This window comes from Charadrius vociferus, unplaced genomic scaffold, assembly GCF_000708025.1.
Source record: "Charadrius vociferus isolate BGI_N301 unplaced genomic scaffold, ASM70802v2 scaffold720, whole genome shotgun sequence".
Classification (NCBI taxonomy): Eukaryota; Metazoa; Chordata; class Aves; order Charadriiformes; family Charadriidae; genus Charadrius; species Charadrius vociferus.
This window is the reverse complement of record NW_009646598.1, coordinates 709,022-726,784: the sequence shown is the minus strand read 5'-3', so window position 1 is coordinate 726,784 and position 17,763 is coordinate 709,022. Positions and strand designations below refer to the sequence as shown.

At 37.8% G+C, this 17,763-nt stretch overlaps 1 protein-coding gene across 1 annotated transcript in view; it reads left to right on the top strand.

The window, feature by feature from the left end:
* The window catches only part of R3HDM1 (R3H domain containing 1), a 55,584-nt gene that overhangs the window by 25,091 nt on the left and 12,730 nt on the right, over positions 1–17,763 (top strand). Inside the window, exons 14-19 of the mRNA XM_009886738.1 lie at positions 2,222–2,476; positions 5,947–6,101; positions 11,260–11,520; positions 12,018–12,138; positions 17,016–17,170; positions 17,700–17,762. Of these exons, the coding sequence (XP_009885040.1) occupies positions 2,222–2,476; positions 5,947–6,101; positions 11,260–11,520; positions 12,018–12,138; positions 17,016–17,170; positions 17,700–17,762 (1,010 nt within the window). The remainder of the gene's footprint in view (positions 1–2,221; positions 2,477–5,946; positions 6,102–11,259; positions 11,521–12,017; positions 12,139–17,015; positions 17,171–17,699; position 17,763) is intronic.

Below are 17,763 nucleotides of genomic sequence, written 5' to 3'. Positions count from 1 at the left end.
GTTAAATTTAAATGAAGATGGCAAAAACGCTTACTTAATTTTTAGATTGCTGGAAAATCAGATCAGTGGAACAAAGGGTACTGTTTAATTTTAAGATTCAGAAATGGTGGGGGAAAATACTCATTTTATAAGTTTCTGGGTTTCAAAGGTGTATTAACTTGTAATTAATGTCAAAACCAAAATCTCAGAAAATAGGGATGTAAATCTTCTGTGGGTCAAAAATGAAATGTAGCAAATATTTGTATACCAAATGCCAACATAATTTGATCCAGTAGGTTGTGGAAGATTGAGGTTTGTAATACTGGGGTGGGTTATGGATGCACTGCTTTAGAAGTTGAAGGAGAACTGTAAAAAAGCAAAATATTATTGCTTGCCTGTATTATGCTTGGCTTTGATCTTACTTATAAAACTTGTCTCTAATGAGGATCTGTTTAAATTTTTTGCTTTCTGTTAAACCACCACTACCTTATAGGTAAATCGCCACACTTCTGTATGTTAATGCAGTAAAACAGAAATTCTGTTTGCCTATTGTATATTTGTATTAAAAAAATACATTCCAAGGTACTTCTGCACATGCTGCAAAATTGATACTATTTGGCACAGCTTGAATGGAAACTACAACTTGACAATAGTGTGTATATATAAAATACATTCTTAGAAATCTTTGTTTTCAAAATTGCAAGAACATAAATGGATTCTTAAAATTTCACTAGAAACTTTATTTTGGCATTTAGAGAGTTAACATTCAAAGTTCAGAATGTCTATCTTTGATGTTTGTTGCTTCACTGCAGTTACAGGTTGTGGTGATTTTTGCATGTGCTGAGATTGGTTTTATTTGTTCATTTTGATCAAGGATGTAATTGGCTTTAATTATGATGGCTTCAGCCTATTTTCTCTACATAATCTAGAAGTGGATACACTTGTAAGCAGATCTAATCAAAGTAACAGGTCAGGTGAGGATTGTTTTATAGAGCTGGGGTATGGGTTTTTTGCCCAGTTTACAATTAATAGCTTTGTATTTTGCTTCATCTAGCAACAGACAAAAGGTTAACATTCAGCATCAGCAAGTGCTTCAAGCTATACTGTCTTTTCATACACACAAGTAAAAGGGTTACAATTGGAAATTTTTATGAAGGACTGCAAAGTAACTTCCAACAGTAGATAAATTTCGTCACAGCCCTTTATAAGTCTTACTTTCTCTTCTAGATTGTATAGAGGCTGCTAATGAGGAGTTCTTAAATTTAAACTATATTCTGTTTCCAAGTACTGCAAGTATCATAGCAAGGACTTCATAAGAAGTATGATAAACTGTATACCCAGAAATCTGGGTATACAGCGATCTAGGAAGAGTGCAGATCTACAGACCTCTCCATGTTGGACTTTTGGAATATTGCTTTTAGCTGCATGCATTGGCTTTGAGAAAGCTCAGGGTCTGATTCTCCACTGCCTTGCAATGTTTATAGTCATTCATATCTGTAAAATGATTATTGCTTTCAATAAGCTCTTTCGTACTCCTTTTGAACTTTGAATTGCTGCATAAAACTAGGCTAAAGCGACCATATTATTTTTTTTTCCCAGCTGTATTCTTGATTTCAGTCTGAAAACTGTCAGAGGGAGGGGAAAAGAAGTAGTTTGGGGTTTTTAGTATTCTGCAATTTGTCCAGCAGGTGAATCAGAAGATCCTCTGACACCTAAGTAAAAAGAACATGGTCATTGCTTGTATGCAGGCTGCATCTACCGAGCATGTGAATTTAGCTAGCGTATCTGAAGGGACATTGGCCCCAGTGCGTCTGCATTACCCCATGGCCTGCACATGTGCTATAGTTGTGAGCTGCGTGTTCATCGCTTCAGTGTATCTAACCGATAGATGCACGTGCATCATTTTGGAATAAGCGACCAATCACGTAAATGAATTGCGGATGAACTGAACATTAGCACACATGCATATGTACAGGCATGTATTTTCTGTCCAGAAAACCAGAGCTAGATATGAAAGCCTCACTTTACAGTGCAAAGCAGTGCTGAATTGGCCCTTGGTTCACAGAAGGAATCTTGTAATGGTATTCCAGGGGAGATGAAGGGGGAGTTCATTGAAAAGGCCACTGTTTAATAATGTACTTAACGCTGAGCTTTAAGGGTAAGCATTTACAAGTGTATATTTTAAGTGAGCATGATGTTTCTGTCTCTAGGTAAAAACGATTTCTCATTACTCCTTTCCTAGGTTCAGAGTCTTCTAGTAGTGTAGGGTCATCCACGGGTTCTCTTTCTCACACCCAGCAGCCTCTTCCAGTGCCAGCTCTAAGCCAGCCTTCTCATGGCACGCCTGCCGTCTATCCAACTGTCAGCACTAGTAACTCTCTTTCCTTTGATGGTGGCATAAGCGGGCAAGCGGCACCTACTAGCACTAGCTTCTTTTTGCTTCCCTTGGAAGCGGCAGGCATACCGCCTGGCAGTATTCTGATCAACCCGCAAACAGGTTGGTACATGCTTGTGGATGTTTTTGTTACAATTGAGAACTTGGACAAAAATGCACGAGTGTTTACATAAAACTGACTGTCAGTATTGTCCTTTCTTTTGCTCTTTTTTTTTTTTTCCTGTGGTTGTGTTTGTTCAGTGCACTTAACTTGAAAAGAAAGCATGACTCTAGGATCAAAGGAATAAGTAAACTCACTTGATTTTCTCTAGTAGAATTTTAACTTGCATGTAAAATTTTATAGAGCGACTTGCACAAAATATGAAAATTCTATGATTTATTGTCCAGAAAGCAGAACAATTTAAATTGTTTTGGCCTTTTTTGGGAGAGGAAAAGTCTTTCCCAGTGCTACTATAAAGCAGTTTCAGTGAGAGGGGAGAGAGCCTGAAGAAGTATTCATATGGACTTGAAAGAATTTATCATCCTTCATTTTGTTTTTCGCGACATGTTTTTGTGTCTCTGCTCATGACACTGACTTAATACAAGTGAAAGAAATAAGCATGACATTACATGCTATTTCTAAACTTCTGCTTGTCAGTTTTAAACAGGATTAAACCAATGTTGCCGTAATTGCCCAATGCCGATCATTTTAGTGAGTAGTAGGAAATTGATACTTTATAATGTAGTTGCAAGGAGGTGTGTCACTACTTGTCTGGATTAAATGACTAGTTATCACTCCCTGGGCAAACTTCTACTTTACTGTGGAAGTCAAGAAATCCTGAAAATTTTAATTTACCTTTTATATAACACATTGTAATCTTTGGAAATTTATTATATTTTAATTTTAGATTAAAGATTTGTTTGCCTTGTAGAACAGAAAATACTTCAGGATATATTTCCCATCATTCTGTAGATGGACTTCAATATGATTGAATATAACTGCATGTGATGTTTTAAACTAAATTTTTCTCCAGGGCATTGTTAAAATGATACGTTATTAAATTATTTCTCTTCTATAATGAAAAGGTTTAACATAGAAGTAGATAATTTTTTCCTTTTCCTTAATATAAATCAATTGCTGTTGCAGACAAAATTTGAATTATTTTTTTTATTAATGATTCTACATATTGATATGCTGCCTAAGGTTTCTCTTAAATGCCTTGTTGTATAAAGAGTTTAAGCCAACCCTGCTAAAAAATTGGTTACAAATGACTAGTTGGAGCATCTTAATTTTCCTAGATAGCCACTGGATTTGGAGGAGGATGTTTCTCCCATCTTGGATCTAGGTTCTGGACAACAGCACTATTGACTTAGTTTTTCTAGTTCTAATGTGATAGTTGTACATCTTATACATGAGTTTTCCATTGTGTTTGACCATCTGAAGACAAATATGATTAGTGAACAAGTTTTGCTAGCAAAATAAGCGGGTTTAGTGTTTATGTACACTAGAGTACTTTGTACTTGACACTAAACGTGAAGAATGTTGGCTGTCATCTTTCATATTATGAGTTTATAGCGTGACCATGCTAAAAATATTTAGAGTTACTGTACAGCAAAACAGATATTGCAGGCACTGAAAGGATACCATCAGCTTGGAAGTGATTTCATGTAAAACATGGTACAGTTTTGTCATTCAAAAAAATAGCGGGTTTTGAGTCACCTTCATTTCAGTTACATGCTTGTCAATATTTTGCATGTGATTAGTTTCACTTTCTTCCTCCTGTACTGTTGGTCATTTTCCCCTGTTACGTTGATGGGACTTCCACATAGCAACAGGGAAGGGCAGAGAAACAAATGTGATTGTCAAAGTTTTTCATCTGAAAGCATCTTGTACTTGCACCCCCCTCGGAAAAGGCAGCAGAACTGTAGACTTGACTCTGATATTCATTAAAACTAGCTTCATTTTCAAATTGTGATTCTTCCTATGTTTTATCCATTTTAATGTATTTAAACTAGTCATTAATAGTCTTTCATAACAGTATTATATTAGTATCTAATGAGTGTCTAATAGAAGATAAAGTACACTTCCAGAACAAGGACTATCTAGGTTCAGATAAACTTTCAACATACAGTGTACTTGAATTATTATATTCTGCAATTGTTCATCTGGCTTTATTATTCCAAATGATAGTCAAGGGTTAAAAAAAAATAAATTAGTTTCTTAGCATTTCTGACAGAGGATCTCGTGACCTTATGTCAACAGAGTCAGTCTTCTCAGTAGCCGAAGAGGGTAATTAGGAAAAGACAGTTCTTATTCAGCCACTACAGGAAACAAGTTAAGCTCCTGTGACTACCAGAAAGTAGTAAAAGGAAATAAGAAAATCTGATTCTATGTTAATGTGAACATTCCCAATTCCTGAGCATTAAAGAGAAATCCGTTAAGCTAAATTGAATATAGCTTGATCACCTGCAGTCCAGCTGCATAATATGAAGCTTATTTTTGCCAGTCTGTTCATGCTTTCTGTCTGTCGTGCATTAATTGCCTAAGTCCTCTCTTCAGTGACTTTGACGCTTTTATGTTGGCCAGTTGCATTTAAATATGATGGGACGAAGTCTGAAGGAGCATTAGCCTACTTTGACAGGACCCTGGTTAGGGTGCAAAGGCTTTGGTCTCAGTTTATACCTCCCTGGAAAGAATCTCGGACAAGAAAATATTTATATTGGAGGAGAGAAAAATTTACATCAGTATTTGGAGGTTATGCATCAAAATAAGCCAAAACAAGACACATGTCATTAAGCAGCTAGGCACAAGTCCTTGCTAGCTGATCTGTTGTTCCTTTGATTTGTTTTGTTTTTCTTCAACCTGGGCACCAAAATAAACTACTTAAAAGTAAATTATAAACAAGCAGTGATTTATTTTTTAATTCTTTTTCATTAGTCCACTGCTGTAATTCTGAGGTTGCAAATTATTAAATAGGAGAATAACACTAAATTTTTTAATTTGAAAGCTAAAAGCCAATTCACCTATGAATAGGGGAAGAGAGTCCTTTAACAGTAATCTCATTAGCAGTTATGGGAATACCACTGCAGCTACTGCTTTATATATATGTTTTTAAAATATTTGCCTTTAAGCTCTCCTGTGTTCTGATTGATGTTCAAACTGATTAAAGAAGATTAATTTAATGGCCGTTTAAAAGGTCCTTGAAATAGTAGTTTTAGTGGGGTTTTCCTTTAATTACTCCTGCCCTTTTCAATCCACTTAATTAAAAATGAGTTTAAGACAAGCAGGATGCAGCAAACATTTATCTGTGTGCACTAAGTAAAGACTGTGTTATCTTTGTTTACCTTAAATGTTTTGGTTTTTAACTGCATGTAGTTTGTCAAACGAGGCCTGTTTAGTCATTGTGTTATAAATGTTGCTGTGGGGATTTGGCATCAATCTGTCATATAAAACAGTATGACTTCACTTATTTTCAAATTTTATTATTTTATTTGTTTTGCCTACTGTAAATACATTTGTCTGTCTTTTCTCCAAACTTAGATGATGCAGCTGGCTGTCATTTGGTTGTCTTTGTTCTCTTTCAACTCTTCAGGTCAGCCATTCCTCAACCCCGATGGCACTCCAGTTGTGTACAATCCTCCTATGCCTCAGCAACCTGTTAGGACCCAAGTGCCTGGACCTCCGCAACAGCCACCTCTTCCCGCACCACCTCAGCAACAGCCAGCAGCTAATCACATCCTCTCACAGGTGCACATGTCAAACACATGATGCTTGTATTGATGACTGATACTGTCATATTGCTGTCTGATAACACGGGATCGGTAGGTTGGTTCTGCTGAAGCATAGGTTAAGAAGTAATAGCTACACAGGTACTGGTAACTGGGCTTTTTCCCCCACAGTCCTCAGCACTATCAGTTCTGCTAATAACTGAAGGTGGTAGGCAGCCTTTTCTTAAAAATATAGAAGATATTTTAGTATGAAAATGTTACGGTATCAAGAACATACCAAGCCTAGGTTGCTCTGGAAAAGAGGCTCTGCCTTCGTCCTTAGTCCCACTGTGTGGTTACCCCTGGCATTAGCAGTAACACAGTCAGCAATCTGGGAAGAGAGTTAATCCAACTGCAATCTTTTTCTCCTTGTCTTAAGGTTATTTTTCAGCCAGGTGAATTCTTGGGCTGTACTGCACAAGTACTACTCATGGCACAGAAGTAGCTTGGGAGTGGTAGAGTATGAGCACCTCTTTAGTAGCGCTTTGGCTTACTCTACTTACAAAACTGCATGCTGAAATACAGGATATATTTTATCCTCATCTTGTACAAGAGGAATTTAGTAAAATAGGCCAATTAAAGATGACCTCAGCCCTTGGAAGGAAGAAAAAAAACCCAACAGAGTGCATATGGGCAGGAGAAGGGAAGGTTCTGCCCCTTTTCACAGCAGCTATTTCGGGTACCAAGCTACTGGCTGTAGTCTCCTGTGGTATTTTCAAATTGTTTGCAAATTTTATCATAAAGTTATTTATAGCACTTCATCTAAACCTTTATCTTGATTCATTTTCCCTGTTTAAATCTTCTGTTTGGGATACCCACGTATGCCACAGTAGAGATGGTCTGTCTTGAAAAAGGCTCATTTGTGCTCTTTCTCCCTATCTAGTTTATGGAAGCCTGTATGTGGTATTCGCAGTTTTCTTCAAATTCTGTACTACTTCTGTGATTGCCTTCTCAATGGATACTGGAGTTGAACCTGCCCGAAATATTATTAGCAATGATACCTCTCTGGTGTTCAAATAACCACAATCTAGAGAAAAGATTTTAGTATTGTTGAATAAGGGAAAGTAATATGTTTTAATCTGTGGTTAGCAGTAAATTCATTCTGTCTTTAGATGCTTTGAAAAAACTTGTATTTAGAATGCATGTGTAGTTTTTATTTTACAATTTTTAAAAAAAAAAAATCTCTTAAAGAAACAGTAAATGTTAAATAGAAGCAATTTGCTGACTTATAGCTAATATGTCTAACAAATAAAGCAAATGTATTTCTGCTGGGAGACTGAGCAATTGAAAATTACTTCTGTTTTAATTCTACGCTGTCTTGAGCTTAAAAAAGAAGTATCCATTCCCTTCCTGGGAATGGAGCATAGTTGCTTTTTCTGGAGCATAGTTGCGTTTTTCTATTACAAAAGACTTTGACTTTGTTTTCACTTCTCTTACTCTGATGTTAACCATGTTTATAAACCTGTTATTCCTTCAGCCTCTGCGGCCTCTGCAGCCTTCCTCCCAGCCTGTTCAGTACTCTGCAGTCTCTTATCCACCCCCGCTCCTGCCAGTCTCCTCTGCACAGCAATATCCTGTGGTATTATATCTTCTGTTCATCTCCTCTCTGCATGGGTTAATCTTTAGTGGATGCTGACCTTTGCTTGGTTGTTTGTAAGTGGTGCATGATACCAGCGTAATGACTGGCTAGCTTTTCAATCACTGTAAAATATTACCTCGGGGGGGGAAGATAGTTCCTGAGATTTTAACGTGTTTATTTCAAGTTCAGCAGAAATGTATACAATTATGGCTATATCTATATATTTCTATATTTAGATACATATTATTTCCCTTTGAAAAGGAACAGCTTTTCAATGCTATTGTTTTGTTAGCCAGTCAGTACCTTTTTATGTCTCTGGATTAACCTCTTTCCATCCTTCCTTGTTGTTTCTTTGTCTGCTCTTTCTTCTGCGGAACCCAAATACATTTTGAGGGATCGGCTGTTCTGGTTTTTTAAGGTTACCTTTTTCTAGCTTTTTTAACTAGAAGTCTTAACACTCCAACTTCACTAACATCCCTTGTTTAATAAATAGAAGCTGGAAATGAATTATCTTAGTCTTTTGTGTTTAAAAAGCAAAACAAACACACCCACCCCCCCACCAATTGAAACTGAAACCTAGTAAAGGAGAAGTTATCCAAGGCAGAATACAAACTCAAGTCCAGGTGAAAAATTGAGGCTTCCCAACTCCCCATACTGCTCTGATACTCTCATGAATACATGTTTGTGTTGAGTTTCTGTGGTAAGGTTTTGGTAGCAGGAGCTGTGCGGCAGGGGGGACTTCTGAGAGAAGAGACCAGGAGCTGCCCCCAGGTCAGTCAGAGCCAATTTCAGGCTGCTCCAAGACTGGCCCTGTGCTGCTCAAAGCTGAGTCAGTCATCGACACTGGTGGCATCTTTGTGATAATGTATTTGAGAAAGGGTCAAAAAGGCTGTGCAGCAGCTGTGGAGGAGAGGAGTGAGAAAGAACTCTGCAGACACCAAGGTCAGAAGGAGGAAAGGGAGGAGGTGCTGCAGGTGCTGGAGCAGAGATTTCCCTGCAGCCCATGAAGGCGACCATTGTGAAGCACGTTCTCCCCCTACAGCCCATGGAGGATCATTGTGGAGCGGGCATCCACCCTGCAGCCTGTGTAGGATCCTACACCAGAGCAGGTAGAGAAGGCCTTGAAGGAAGCTGCAGCCCGTGGAGGGCAGGAGCAGGGTGCTGGCAGGACCTGTGCACCCTTGGAGAGAGAGTAGCCCATTCAAGAGCAGGTTTGCTGGCAGGGCCTGTGACCCCATGGGGTCTTGAAGGACTGCACCCTGTGGAAGGGACCCACGCTGGAGCAGTTTGTAAAGAACTGCAGCCCGTGGGAAGGACCCACATTCAAGAGGTTCATGAAGGACTGTATCCCCTGGGTGGGACCCCATGCTGGAGCAGGGCAAGAGTGTGAGGAGGAAGGAGCAGCAGAGATGAAGTGTTATGAACTGATCACAACCCCCATTCCCAACCCGCATGTGACACTTGGGGGAGGAGGTAGAAGAGTTGGGAGTGAAGTTGAGCCTGAGAAGAAGCAGGGGGTTGAGGGAAGCTGATTTTTAGTTTTGTTACTGTTATTAATTGGCAATAAATTAAATTAATCCTCCCCAAGTTAGGTCTGTTTTTCTGTGATGGTAATCGGTGAGTGATCTCCCTGTCCTTTTGACCCATGAGCTTTTCATCTTTTCCCCCCTGTATTGCCAGGGATGGGGAAGCGGCAGAACAGCTTGGTGGGCACCTAGGAGCCAGCCAAGGTTAACCCACCACTGTGTTATACAACAGCTATTTTAGTATGAATTCAGAGTTTTTGTTTTGTTATTATTTTCAACATTAATCAGAAGTGTCTTCTAACAATAGATACAGATTTATCTGAATTCAGTAGCCTGCATATAATTAAAACTATGTTGTAACTCTTATCTGTACTTAGGTATACAGTTCTAAAAGGAATTGCACTTTATGGAGGGTGTTTTGTTATTAGCGATGTTGTTTCTCATGTTATTTTAGAGTTTGAGGATGTGAGGACTGCAGTCAGTATAATGTACCTCCTTAGTAATGAAATGAGAATGGTTAATCAACCAATGTCAGCTTCGTATGGAGTTTAGCATATGACTAAACTGCTGTTAGTAGCAGCTAGTTCAGATGATTCACAGTCATTGTTAGGCATGTGGATATTAAAGCAGAGAATGAAAGGACTGATGGTCTTGGCTCATAATCTAAATGCAACACATGCGTAGTTGGTACCAGGAAAGTGGGCTTTACCGGTTTATTGGTAATACCATGTTTCTGTGATTAATCGTGCTTGTACTATACATACCACTGTAGGACAAACTGACCAAATCAGAATTTACTCACACTGGTACTGTAACAGAAATAAATGTGTATTGCTTGGGTTTATCCTCTGGACATTTTTAGAGGTAATATTAACTCATAATTAAATATCAGTCTCTCTTCTCTAAACTAGGTATTATGAAAAGGAGAATGTAAAATCCAATGTAGAAAAGCATTAAAGTTGCATCATTAAAGAATGAAACATCAAAGACAAATTAGATTGTTGATCTAATGAAAATAGGGCTTTTTAAGTTGCAAAGTTATTCTAAATAAAGTTTTAAGTGCAAATTTATATTTCCAGTGGTAATTAAGAATACCTTTAGCCTGTGAACTATAAAATTTCATCATAAAATGTGAATATAGCTAATCAGTAAAAGACAGAGCTTTCACGCTTTGTTGATTGGCTCCTATCTTCTTCAGGATGATCTAAGAGAAGATCAGGTGGTCTTAAAATATTTCTAATGTTCCTCCATGTTTGGAGAGTCCACTTTGAAGTGTGAGCCAAATCTTTCTGTTTAGCAAAAAAACCACAACACTAGGGATCACTTCTAATTTCCAGGGTATCGATAATTTGATGATGAATTGCTTGTAACGAGAAGGAGCTTGGGGTTACAGTTTCACATCCCACAGGACTCCTGCAGGGCTCAGTGTAATCAGTATCATACTTTCAGATGTTAATAAAATACAGATAATAGGTAGCCACTAGAATATATTTCTTGCAGCTGTTACTTGATTTCAGGCAAAATAAAAATAATCCTTGCATGTAGTATAATACCAAGTTAGAGGAATGTACCTTGTTATTCAGGATTAGAGCCTCATTAACTTAAGCTCTTAAAACCAAAAATTACTTTAGCAATAGTAACGCCTTCTGCCATTTTACCTGGGCTTCGATGTTTTCACTCGAGTTTTGGAGTCCCATCAGAAAATGTTAGCGACACAAATTCTGACTTTTTTTTGACAATTGCATTCTTACAATAAGTAAATAGAAGCAGATGTAATGCAAAAATCAAATATTTGCGGTGAAATGAGTGAAGTCTCTGGATGGTCTCTCCTGCTGTCAGGCCTGAAGATAATTGACTACTGTGTTCCATCTTGTTCTTTCCCATTGTTCTTTGGCTGATGTTGCTAATGCACAGTAATTTGAGACACGCATATCTGACGCTTACTGAGATATTTGTCGATTTGATACTTCTTTTCTCCTTGAATGTGCATTTGTGAATGTAATTTTTCCCTTTTTTTTCCCCCACTATTACAGCAAGACAACCTAGGATCACAATTTAGCCATATGAGCCTTGCCCGCCAGCCACCTGCTGATGCAGCTGAACCTCATACTGCTATGTTCCAGTCCACCGTAGTCCTCCAGCCCCCGCAGCAGTCTGGCTATATCATCGCAGCTGCTCCACCTCCACCACCCTCTGGCCAACCAGTTTCTGCTCCAGGCTACTCGACATCTAGCCACCCTGTCAACCAGCAAGTACTGCAGCAGCAGGGATATATGCAGCAACCTGTGGCACAGGTACAATGGCTCTGGTTTCATTCTCCCAAAGGCTGTATTTAAAAAATGATCATGCTTTTCTATTAATGAGCTTTTTATATGGTGGGGGGGCTCCCTGTTCAGTTGCAGCTGTGTGCATTTATTCTGGGGTTGGGGTTTTTTTCTGGCTTTTGCGCTTTGAAATGAATGTTTTCAGTTTACTTGAGGAGCAATAATCACCCAGGTTTTCCTATTTACCTGTAGCTGGTAGCACTCGCGTTCTGCATAGTTGTCTAGGGTCTCAGATGTTTCTTTGGGGAAGTTGGGAATTGTTACTTCTACAGTGAAAGTAGAAGAAATCGGCTGTTAAAGAGGGAATTTATGTAATAGGAGTATTTTTTTAATTTCTAAACTATTAAATATTACTTGAACCTTTTAAGAAGTTTTGCATCTTCATCATGTGACTGGTTTTGCATGTAGATGTTTGCCTTCTATAACCTCGCAGGTAGTGAATCTCATGAATTGTTGTTTGTTTTCAGATGCCAGCTTGTTACTGTACCCCCAATCAGTATCCGCACTCCAGTCAACAGTACCGACCCGTGTCTGTCCATTACAACACACAGCAAAACCAACCATTGGCACAGCCTGGACAGCAGACAGGTTTGTTCAACTCTTTCAGCACTTCATTAAAACATCTTGTGTGCATTTTCCCCTGGGTTTGCTTTTTAAACTAACTTTGCTGTAAAATTTCAAATGAAGTTCAAATATGGGAAACAAAGTGTGACTAACATAAGGTGGACAAATTTGAGTCAGTTGTTCATGAAACTTATTTGAGCCACTACTATGAGTGGCTTATGCTGTAACTTTTTAATTATAGGAGAATATTTTTTTTGAAGATTAGAACTGAATAATTAAAAAAACTTATAACTTAGTAACTAACTTTTTAGTAACTTACAAAGTAAGATGAATTAGTACCTTCAAATGCTGTTACATTTCAGAGATGTACCTTGACTGAAAAGTTCTAAACAAAAGATACTAATTTTAGATGTTGTGGCATGAAAAGAGCACTATGCTCAGATACTGGTGATACTGTTTTAATTTGTCCTTCTGTCCTATGGTTAAAGGTATTTGGGTGTTGAATAGACTACATAATACAGTTCAGTGGTTAAAATTAGTTTTCTTCTTCTGCTTTTGGTAAAGACTTTTAACTGTTTCTGAGTTACCTTTCTGTGAATGTTATCAAGCTGTATTTCTGTCTCCTTTCTTTCCTATTGTCTTTTTTCCTTAAAAAATTGTAACTGTGGCTACTGTTATTCTGATACTTAAAAATATAATTATGACTTCTTCGGTAAGGTTTGCGTTTCTGAAACAAATTTGCTTCTGAGTAATATTTTTGACTCACAGTCAAAACTTTCAGAAGTAACTAGTGATGTTTGGAGGCAGAGATCCTTAAAAATCAGGCTGTTCTACCATGTCTTAGTTAAACGTGTTACACTTAGTGTCCTTTTGAGTTTCCTCCAGGAAGAAGGGTTTTTTAATTCCTCCCCCTACCTCTGACTGTGTTGCTCTACAGAAATAGGATGAAAGAACAGCTTTTACAAATATTAACTGGATTTCTTTATAGCTGTTCTATGAAGTAGCCTGTTAGAGGGATGGCTTCCTCTTCTGCAGTTCTTCTAGGAAGTGATCCAACAGCAGCAACAGTTGAAGTTGTTATTCAGGGTTCAGTTGACAAATTTACATGGGATTATTTCATTGCAGAATCATCAAGATGTGATGCCCACTTATGGTAGGGTTGTCAGACCGTTTTAAAATATTGTTAGTACCTGTTTACTGCAAAATAGATCACCACTTCTCATTCTTCAGAAGTGGAAGTATATTGACATTTTTTCAAAGAAAAACAAATTACTCATTTTTGCAACTTGTTTTATCCATTGGTGTTATCCAACTGTGTTACAGCACCTGCTTTCCTTCCTCAGAATTTTAAATACCTAGACTACTTAATAGCACTAAGTGTGAGGCTCAGCTGGAGTTACTACCCCATTTATGGGGACATCCTACGTGAATAGCGCACGCACTCTCTAGATTGGAGAGAGCCCTGTGTATATATGTAGCTAAACAAAACCATTGGCATGTGAAAGCATGGGGTGATGGTGCACCAGCACCCAGATGCAAAGGGAGGAATCGGTTGCTATTAGGATAAGTTTTTCGTGTATGTTTTTAGTTCTTTAAGTGTTAACTGAATTTCACTGCCTGTAATGTGGACAAGGTGAAAAGCATCAGCAGCTAAAATCTTCCTCTGTGTCCTAGACAAAATAAAATAAGCAAGCTCTGCAGACAGCTACTTTACTGCTTTGATAGTGTACCTGTAACCCTGACATTGAGGGATCATGTTTAAGTGGTAAAGGGGTGGTCCAGCCAATAATTCCATTCAATCCTGTTTGGTTACTTGGTGTTTACTAGCACTAATGGTAGAGAGAAGTATTTTACCAGCGACTGCATAATTAGTGTTTAACTCAAAATCTCCAAATTGCTACCTAGCCATTGCTGCCTCTCATTTACTGCTTTATAGGCAAATTTGAATCGGCATTCTAGAGATGGAAGATTCCACGTCATGTTTTCTATTCTGTAAACTGCTCATGAGATGGTGTGTTTTGAAATTATCTCTCATGTAGATTTATTTTAAACCTTACATATTTGTGTGAAGTTGACACAAAGCTATATCCAAATGGTTGATGCTTATTAGTCACGGCTGGTTTTGAGACAAAAGGCAGCATGTTACTTAGCTAATAGAGCAATGTGTCTGATCAAAAATGAGAACTAACAAATCTTGCATTACGTAAAAGCTGTGGGTTTTATTTGTCTTACAAAGTGGTTGCTAACTATGAAATAACTTTCCAAACACAAATTTAGATGAAAGATGACAGCTGCTGAGAGCATGGCAACTGAAGCCACTTTTGGTTTAATATTATGGAGTGGCCTGACTATTATGAGCTGTTGGATTCGGGGCCGTAACACTGTCTGAGAGGTTTACATTTCTCACAGTGAACCGGTCTCTTTTTCAGCTGCTTCCTGGCTTCCTTTTTAAAGGGGTTTTAGGTGAAGTATTTGGGGGGGGGGGGGGGGGGTGTCACTTTTAATAAAAATGCTTGCTTTGGTTGTCCAAAAAGATGTTGGGAGAAGAAAACTCTCTTTAAGAAACAGGCATTTCTGATTGCCATGATAATGAGGCCCAGGTACCACAAGACCTAAGCACAGGTTGATTAAAAATCTTTTCTGAACTACAATTGCTGTAGGAACATCAGCTGAAATTCAGCTAGCTTCTGCTTCACAAGGCCCGTGATGAAACTAGAGAGTTGTAAGAATAGATGTAGTTGCAACAGTTGTAACCAAGCTATGCTCATAGATTGTTACGAAGTGATTGTACTTGCTCTTCTGTTCTTGAATAAACACTGTTTTTCGCTCATGTTATTCAGAAAATGTATTTCTATATTCTGTAAGTTAACTTTTCTTATATTAACAGTGATTTCTTATTAATTATGTAAATATTAAGAAACCTGCTTCTTTTTTTTATCTACTGTTTCAGAGTATTTCTGTGTAATGAGACATTCTGCTATGGCAGGTGTGGGTTTTCTGCTGAGTGCTGCATTTCTGTCACACCACTCTCTCTGCAGAGGTGAAATTGTGAAGCTAAAAATAGAGCATTCTTTGGAACGCTGTGGGGAACCTTCTTGGCAGTCAATTTATATTGTTCCAGTTCTCTCTGCTTGCAAAATTGATCGTGTCCGTCTCTGGAAGTGCCAGAAAAAAGCTGAAAAATATGCACAGCTACATCGCAATTTCTGGGAAATGAGGGGTTTAGGCTGCAGATGTATTGATTGTATCTGTCATACACTGCAACTTCGCATTCTGCTGCTTTTTAGGTGCCATAGATCATTTTGTAACAAAGTACAATTAAGCATTTTATTACAGATATGAGATGGATTTTTGTGCACAGTCCAAACTTGAGTTATTAAAAATTCTAATTACTAATCCTAATTCAAGCGTGCATTGTTCTGAAGTTTTGTACAGTACTCTGAAAATATTTATAGTGTGTTGTGTCTTTCTAATGAATAGGTCTCTTGGTTTTAACAAACTGAATCTTCTGCCCATTAATTTTCTGAAGCAATATTTGATTATATTAACACTCTTTTTTAGTCTTCATTGTTGCAATTTGTGTAGAGACAGCCAGCTGAGACTCTTAATTCACGATGTTCATTGTACCCTGTATGTCTGTAATCAATGAACATTGGTGTGTTTTGTTTACAAAAAAAAGTCTTTTGTGTTAACTGACTAGTAATTTTCAAAATAGGCCATGCAATTTTTTTAATACTGTTTAAAGAAAAATCCATGTGAGTTTTTGCAGCTATATTTGCTTTATTATAGTTCCATACCAAGGTAGGGAGCGTGGGGAATGTCATGGTCAGTAGAACGTGAATGTGTCCAAGTTACATACAGAATCTTGCTGTCAGTGCATCTTGACAAGCCCAGTTTTGTTGTTCTGGAGCAGTAACTGGCTTTGTCTCAGAAACACTGATAGCTATGGGGTTTTGCTGATGTGGTAAGTAGCACATACCTGTATATTAGAATATGACAAAAAGAACTTTACTTGTGTTCTGCATGCGTTTTGATCATGGTAGCAGTTATCTACTATACGCTTAAAAAAAAAAAAAAAGTAAGTGGGAGTTAAGGTTGGACCTAATAAATACACAGATTTCCTCTTTGCCACTCGTGCTTGGGGTTTTTTGGACTTTTGTTTTTTGGGGATTTGGGGGTTTTTTAGGCCATTTTTGAAAGACAGTGGAGGATACCATTTTAACCAAAAATAAATTGTTGCAGATGTGCTATAGAGGGGTGAATATGAAAATCCTCCCCACCGATAACTTTGAATGTAAAATGTTTTCCACTGTATATTAACATGGCTTTTGCCTGGAAAATTTTTCTCAGTTCCAAGTTGTTTTAAGCATTACAGATTTCAGTAGGAATTGCCCTTTTTAAAAAGATTTGCACATGTCCCTTATGCAAATTTTCTTGAGGTGTGACTCAGTTTTGAATCATAGTCAAGATGCTCTCATCTGTAGGGCACCTGAGGTACTAGTAGAATGTAACATAACTAGAATTTCTGAAGTACCTTGTTCATAATAATAGATAATTAATTGTTTTTTATATTATCTAGCATGCTTTGTTCAAATGCTTTCAGCTTTTACCTATCAAATCAAGGTGTTAATGCATGTATCTCACTTAGCGTGTAAATAAATACTGCAAGCATGTGAAAGCAGCATTGCAAATAGTATGTATAGTATTTCATGCCGGATCCAAACGAATAAATCTGTTAATTTTAATGTTGGTTTCTTTCTATATGCATGATAGGTTCAACTTGTATCAAGTTTCCAGATTTAAAAAGCCATTGGAAAATGCTACACATACATTTTCACATAGGCAACGGTGTATAAAATATGTTCATTATTTCCAAATATGATTTAAATGTATAATTTCAGGTTACCAGGTTTTGCCTAACCAGCAGCAAAACTACCAGGGTTTAGTTGGAGTTCAGCAGTCTCAGAATCAAAATCTAGTCAGTGGCCAACACAACAACGTTGGGAATCAAATTCAAGGTGTGATTGTTCCATACCCTTCAGTGCCATCTTATCAGGTGGGTAATTCGGTCATAACTTTCCAATCACTCTTCTGTGTGTTTGAATGATTTTTTAATATTGTCTTCCAAGTACATAGCTTTTTAAATGGTAGGAAGGTGACTTTGGGGACACTAAAAAACAAAGGAAAAAAAAAAGTGCCACAATTGAAGTGAGAGGAAAATCTGCTACAAGTGCACAAGTTCTAGTTCTGTTGAAAGCCAAGTGCTGTGGTAATTGCGATTCAGAGGATGGGGAAGAAAAAGCTTGTAAGATTTCCCTCCCCATCACCCCACTTTCTATTGTGGAGAAAATATCTTTTGTTAATTGATGGAGTCCCTTGGAACCAACATTTCCATTTGGGGGGAAAAAGATTGGGGTTTTTTAATAAAGCACTGTTATTTCAACTACTGTTATCACTAGTCTTCTGGATTTAGAGAACTGCAGCAGAACTTTCTTAAAAGATTCTTGTATAAAGTAGGTGATGGTGAAGAGGCAGAAAGAAACATCGTCTGTGAAAGAAAATCTTAATGTGTTCTCTATTTGTAGGTTTCAGTGCCTCAAGGTTCGCAAGCAGTGCCCCAGCAGACATATCAACAGCCTGTTATAATTC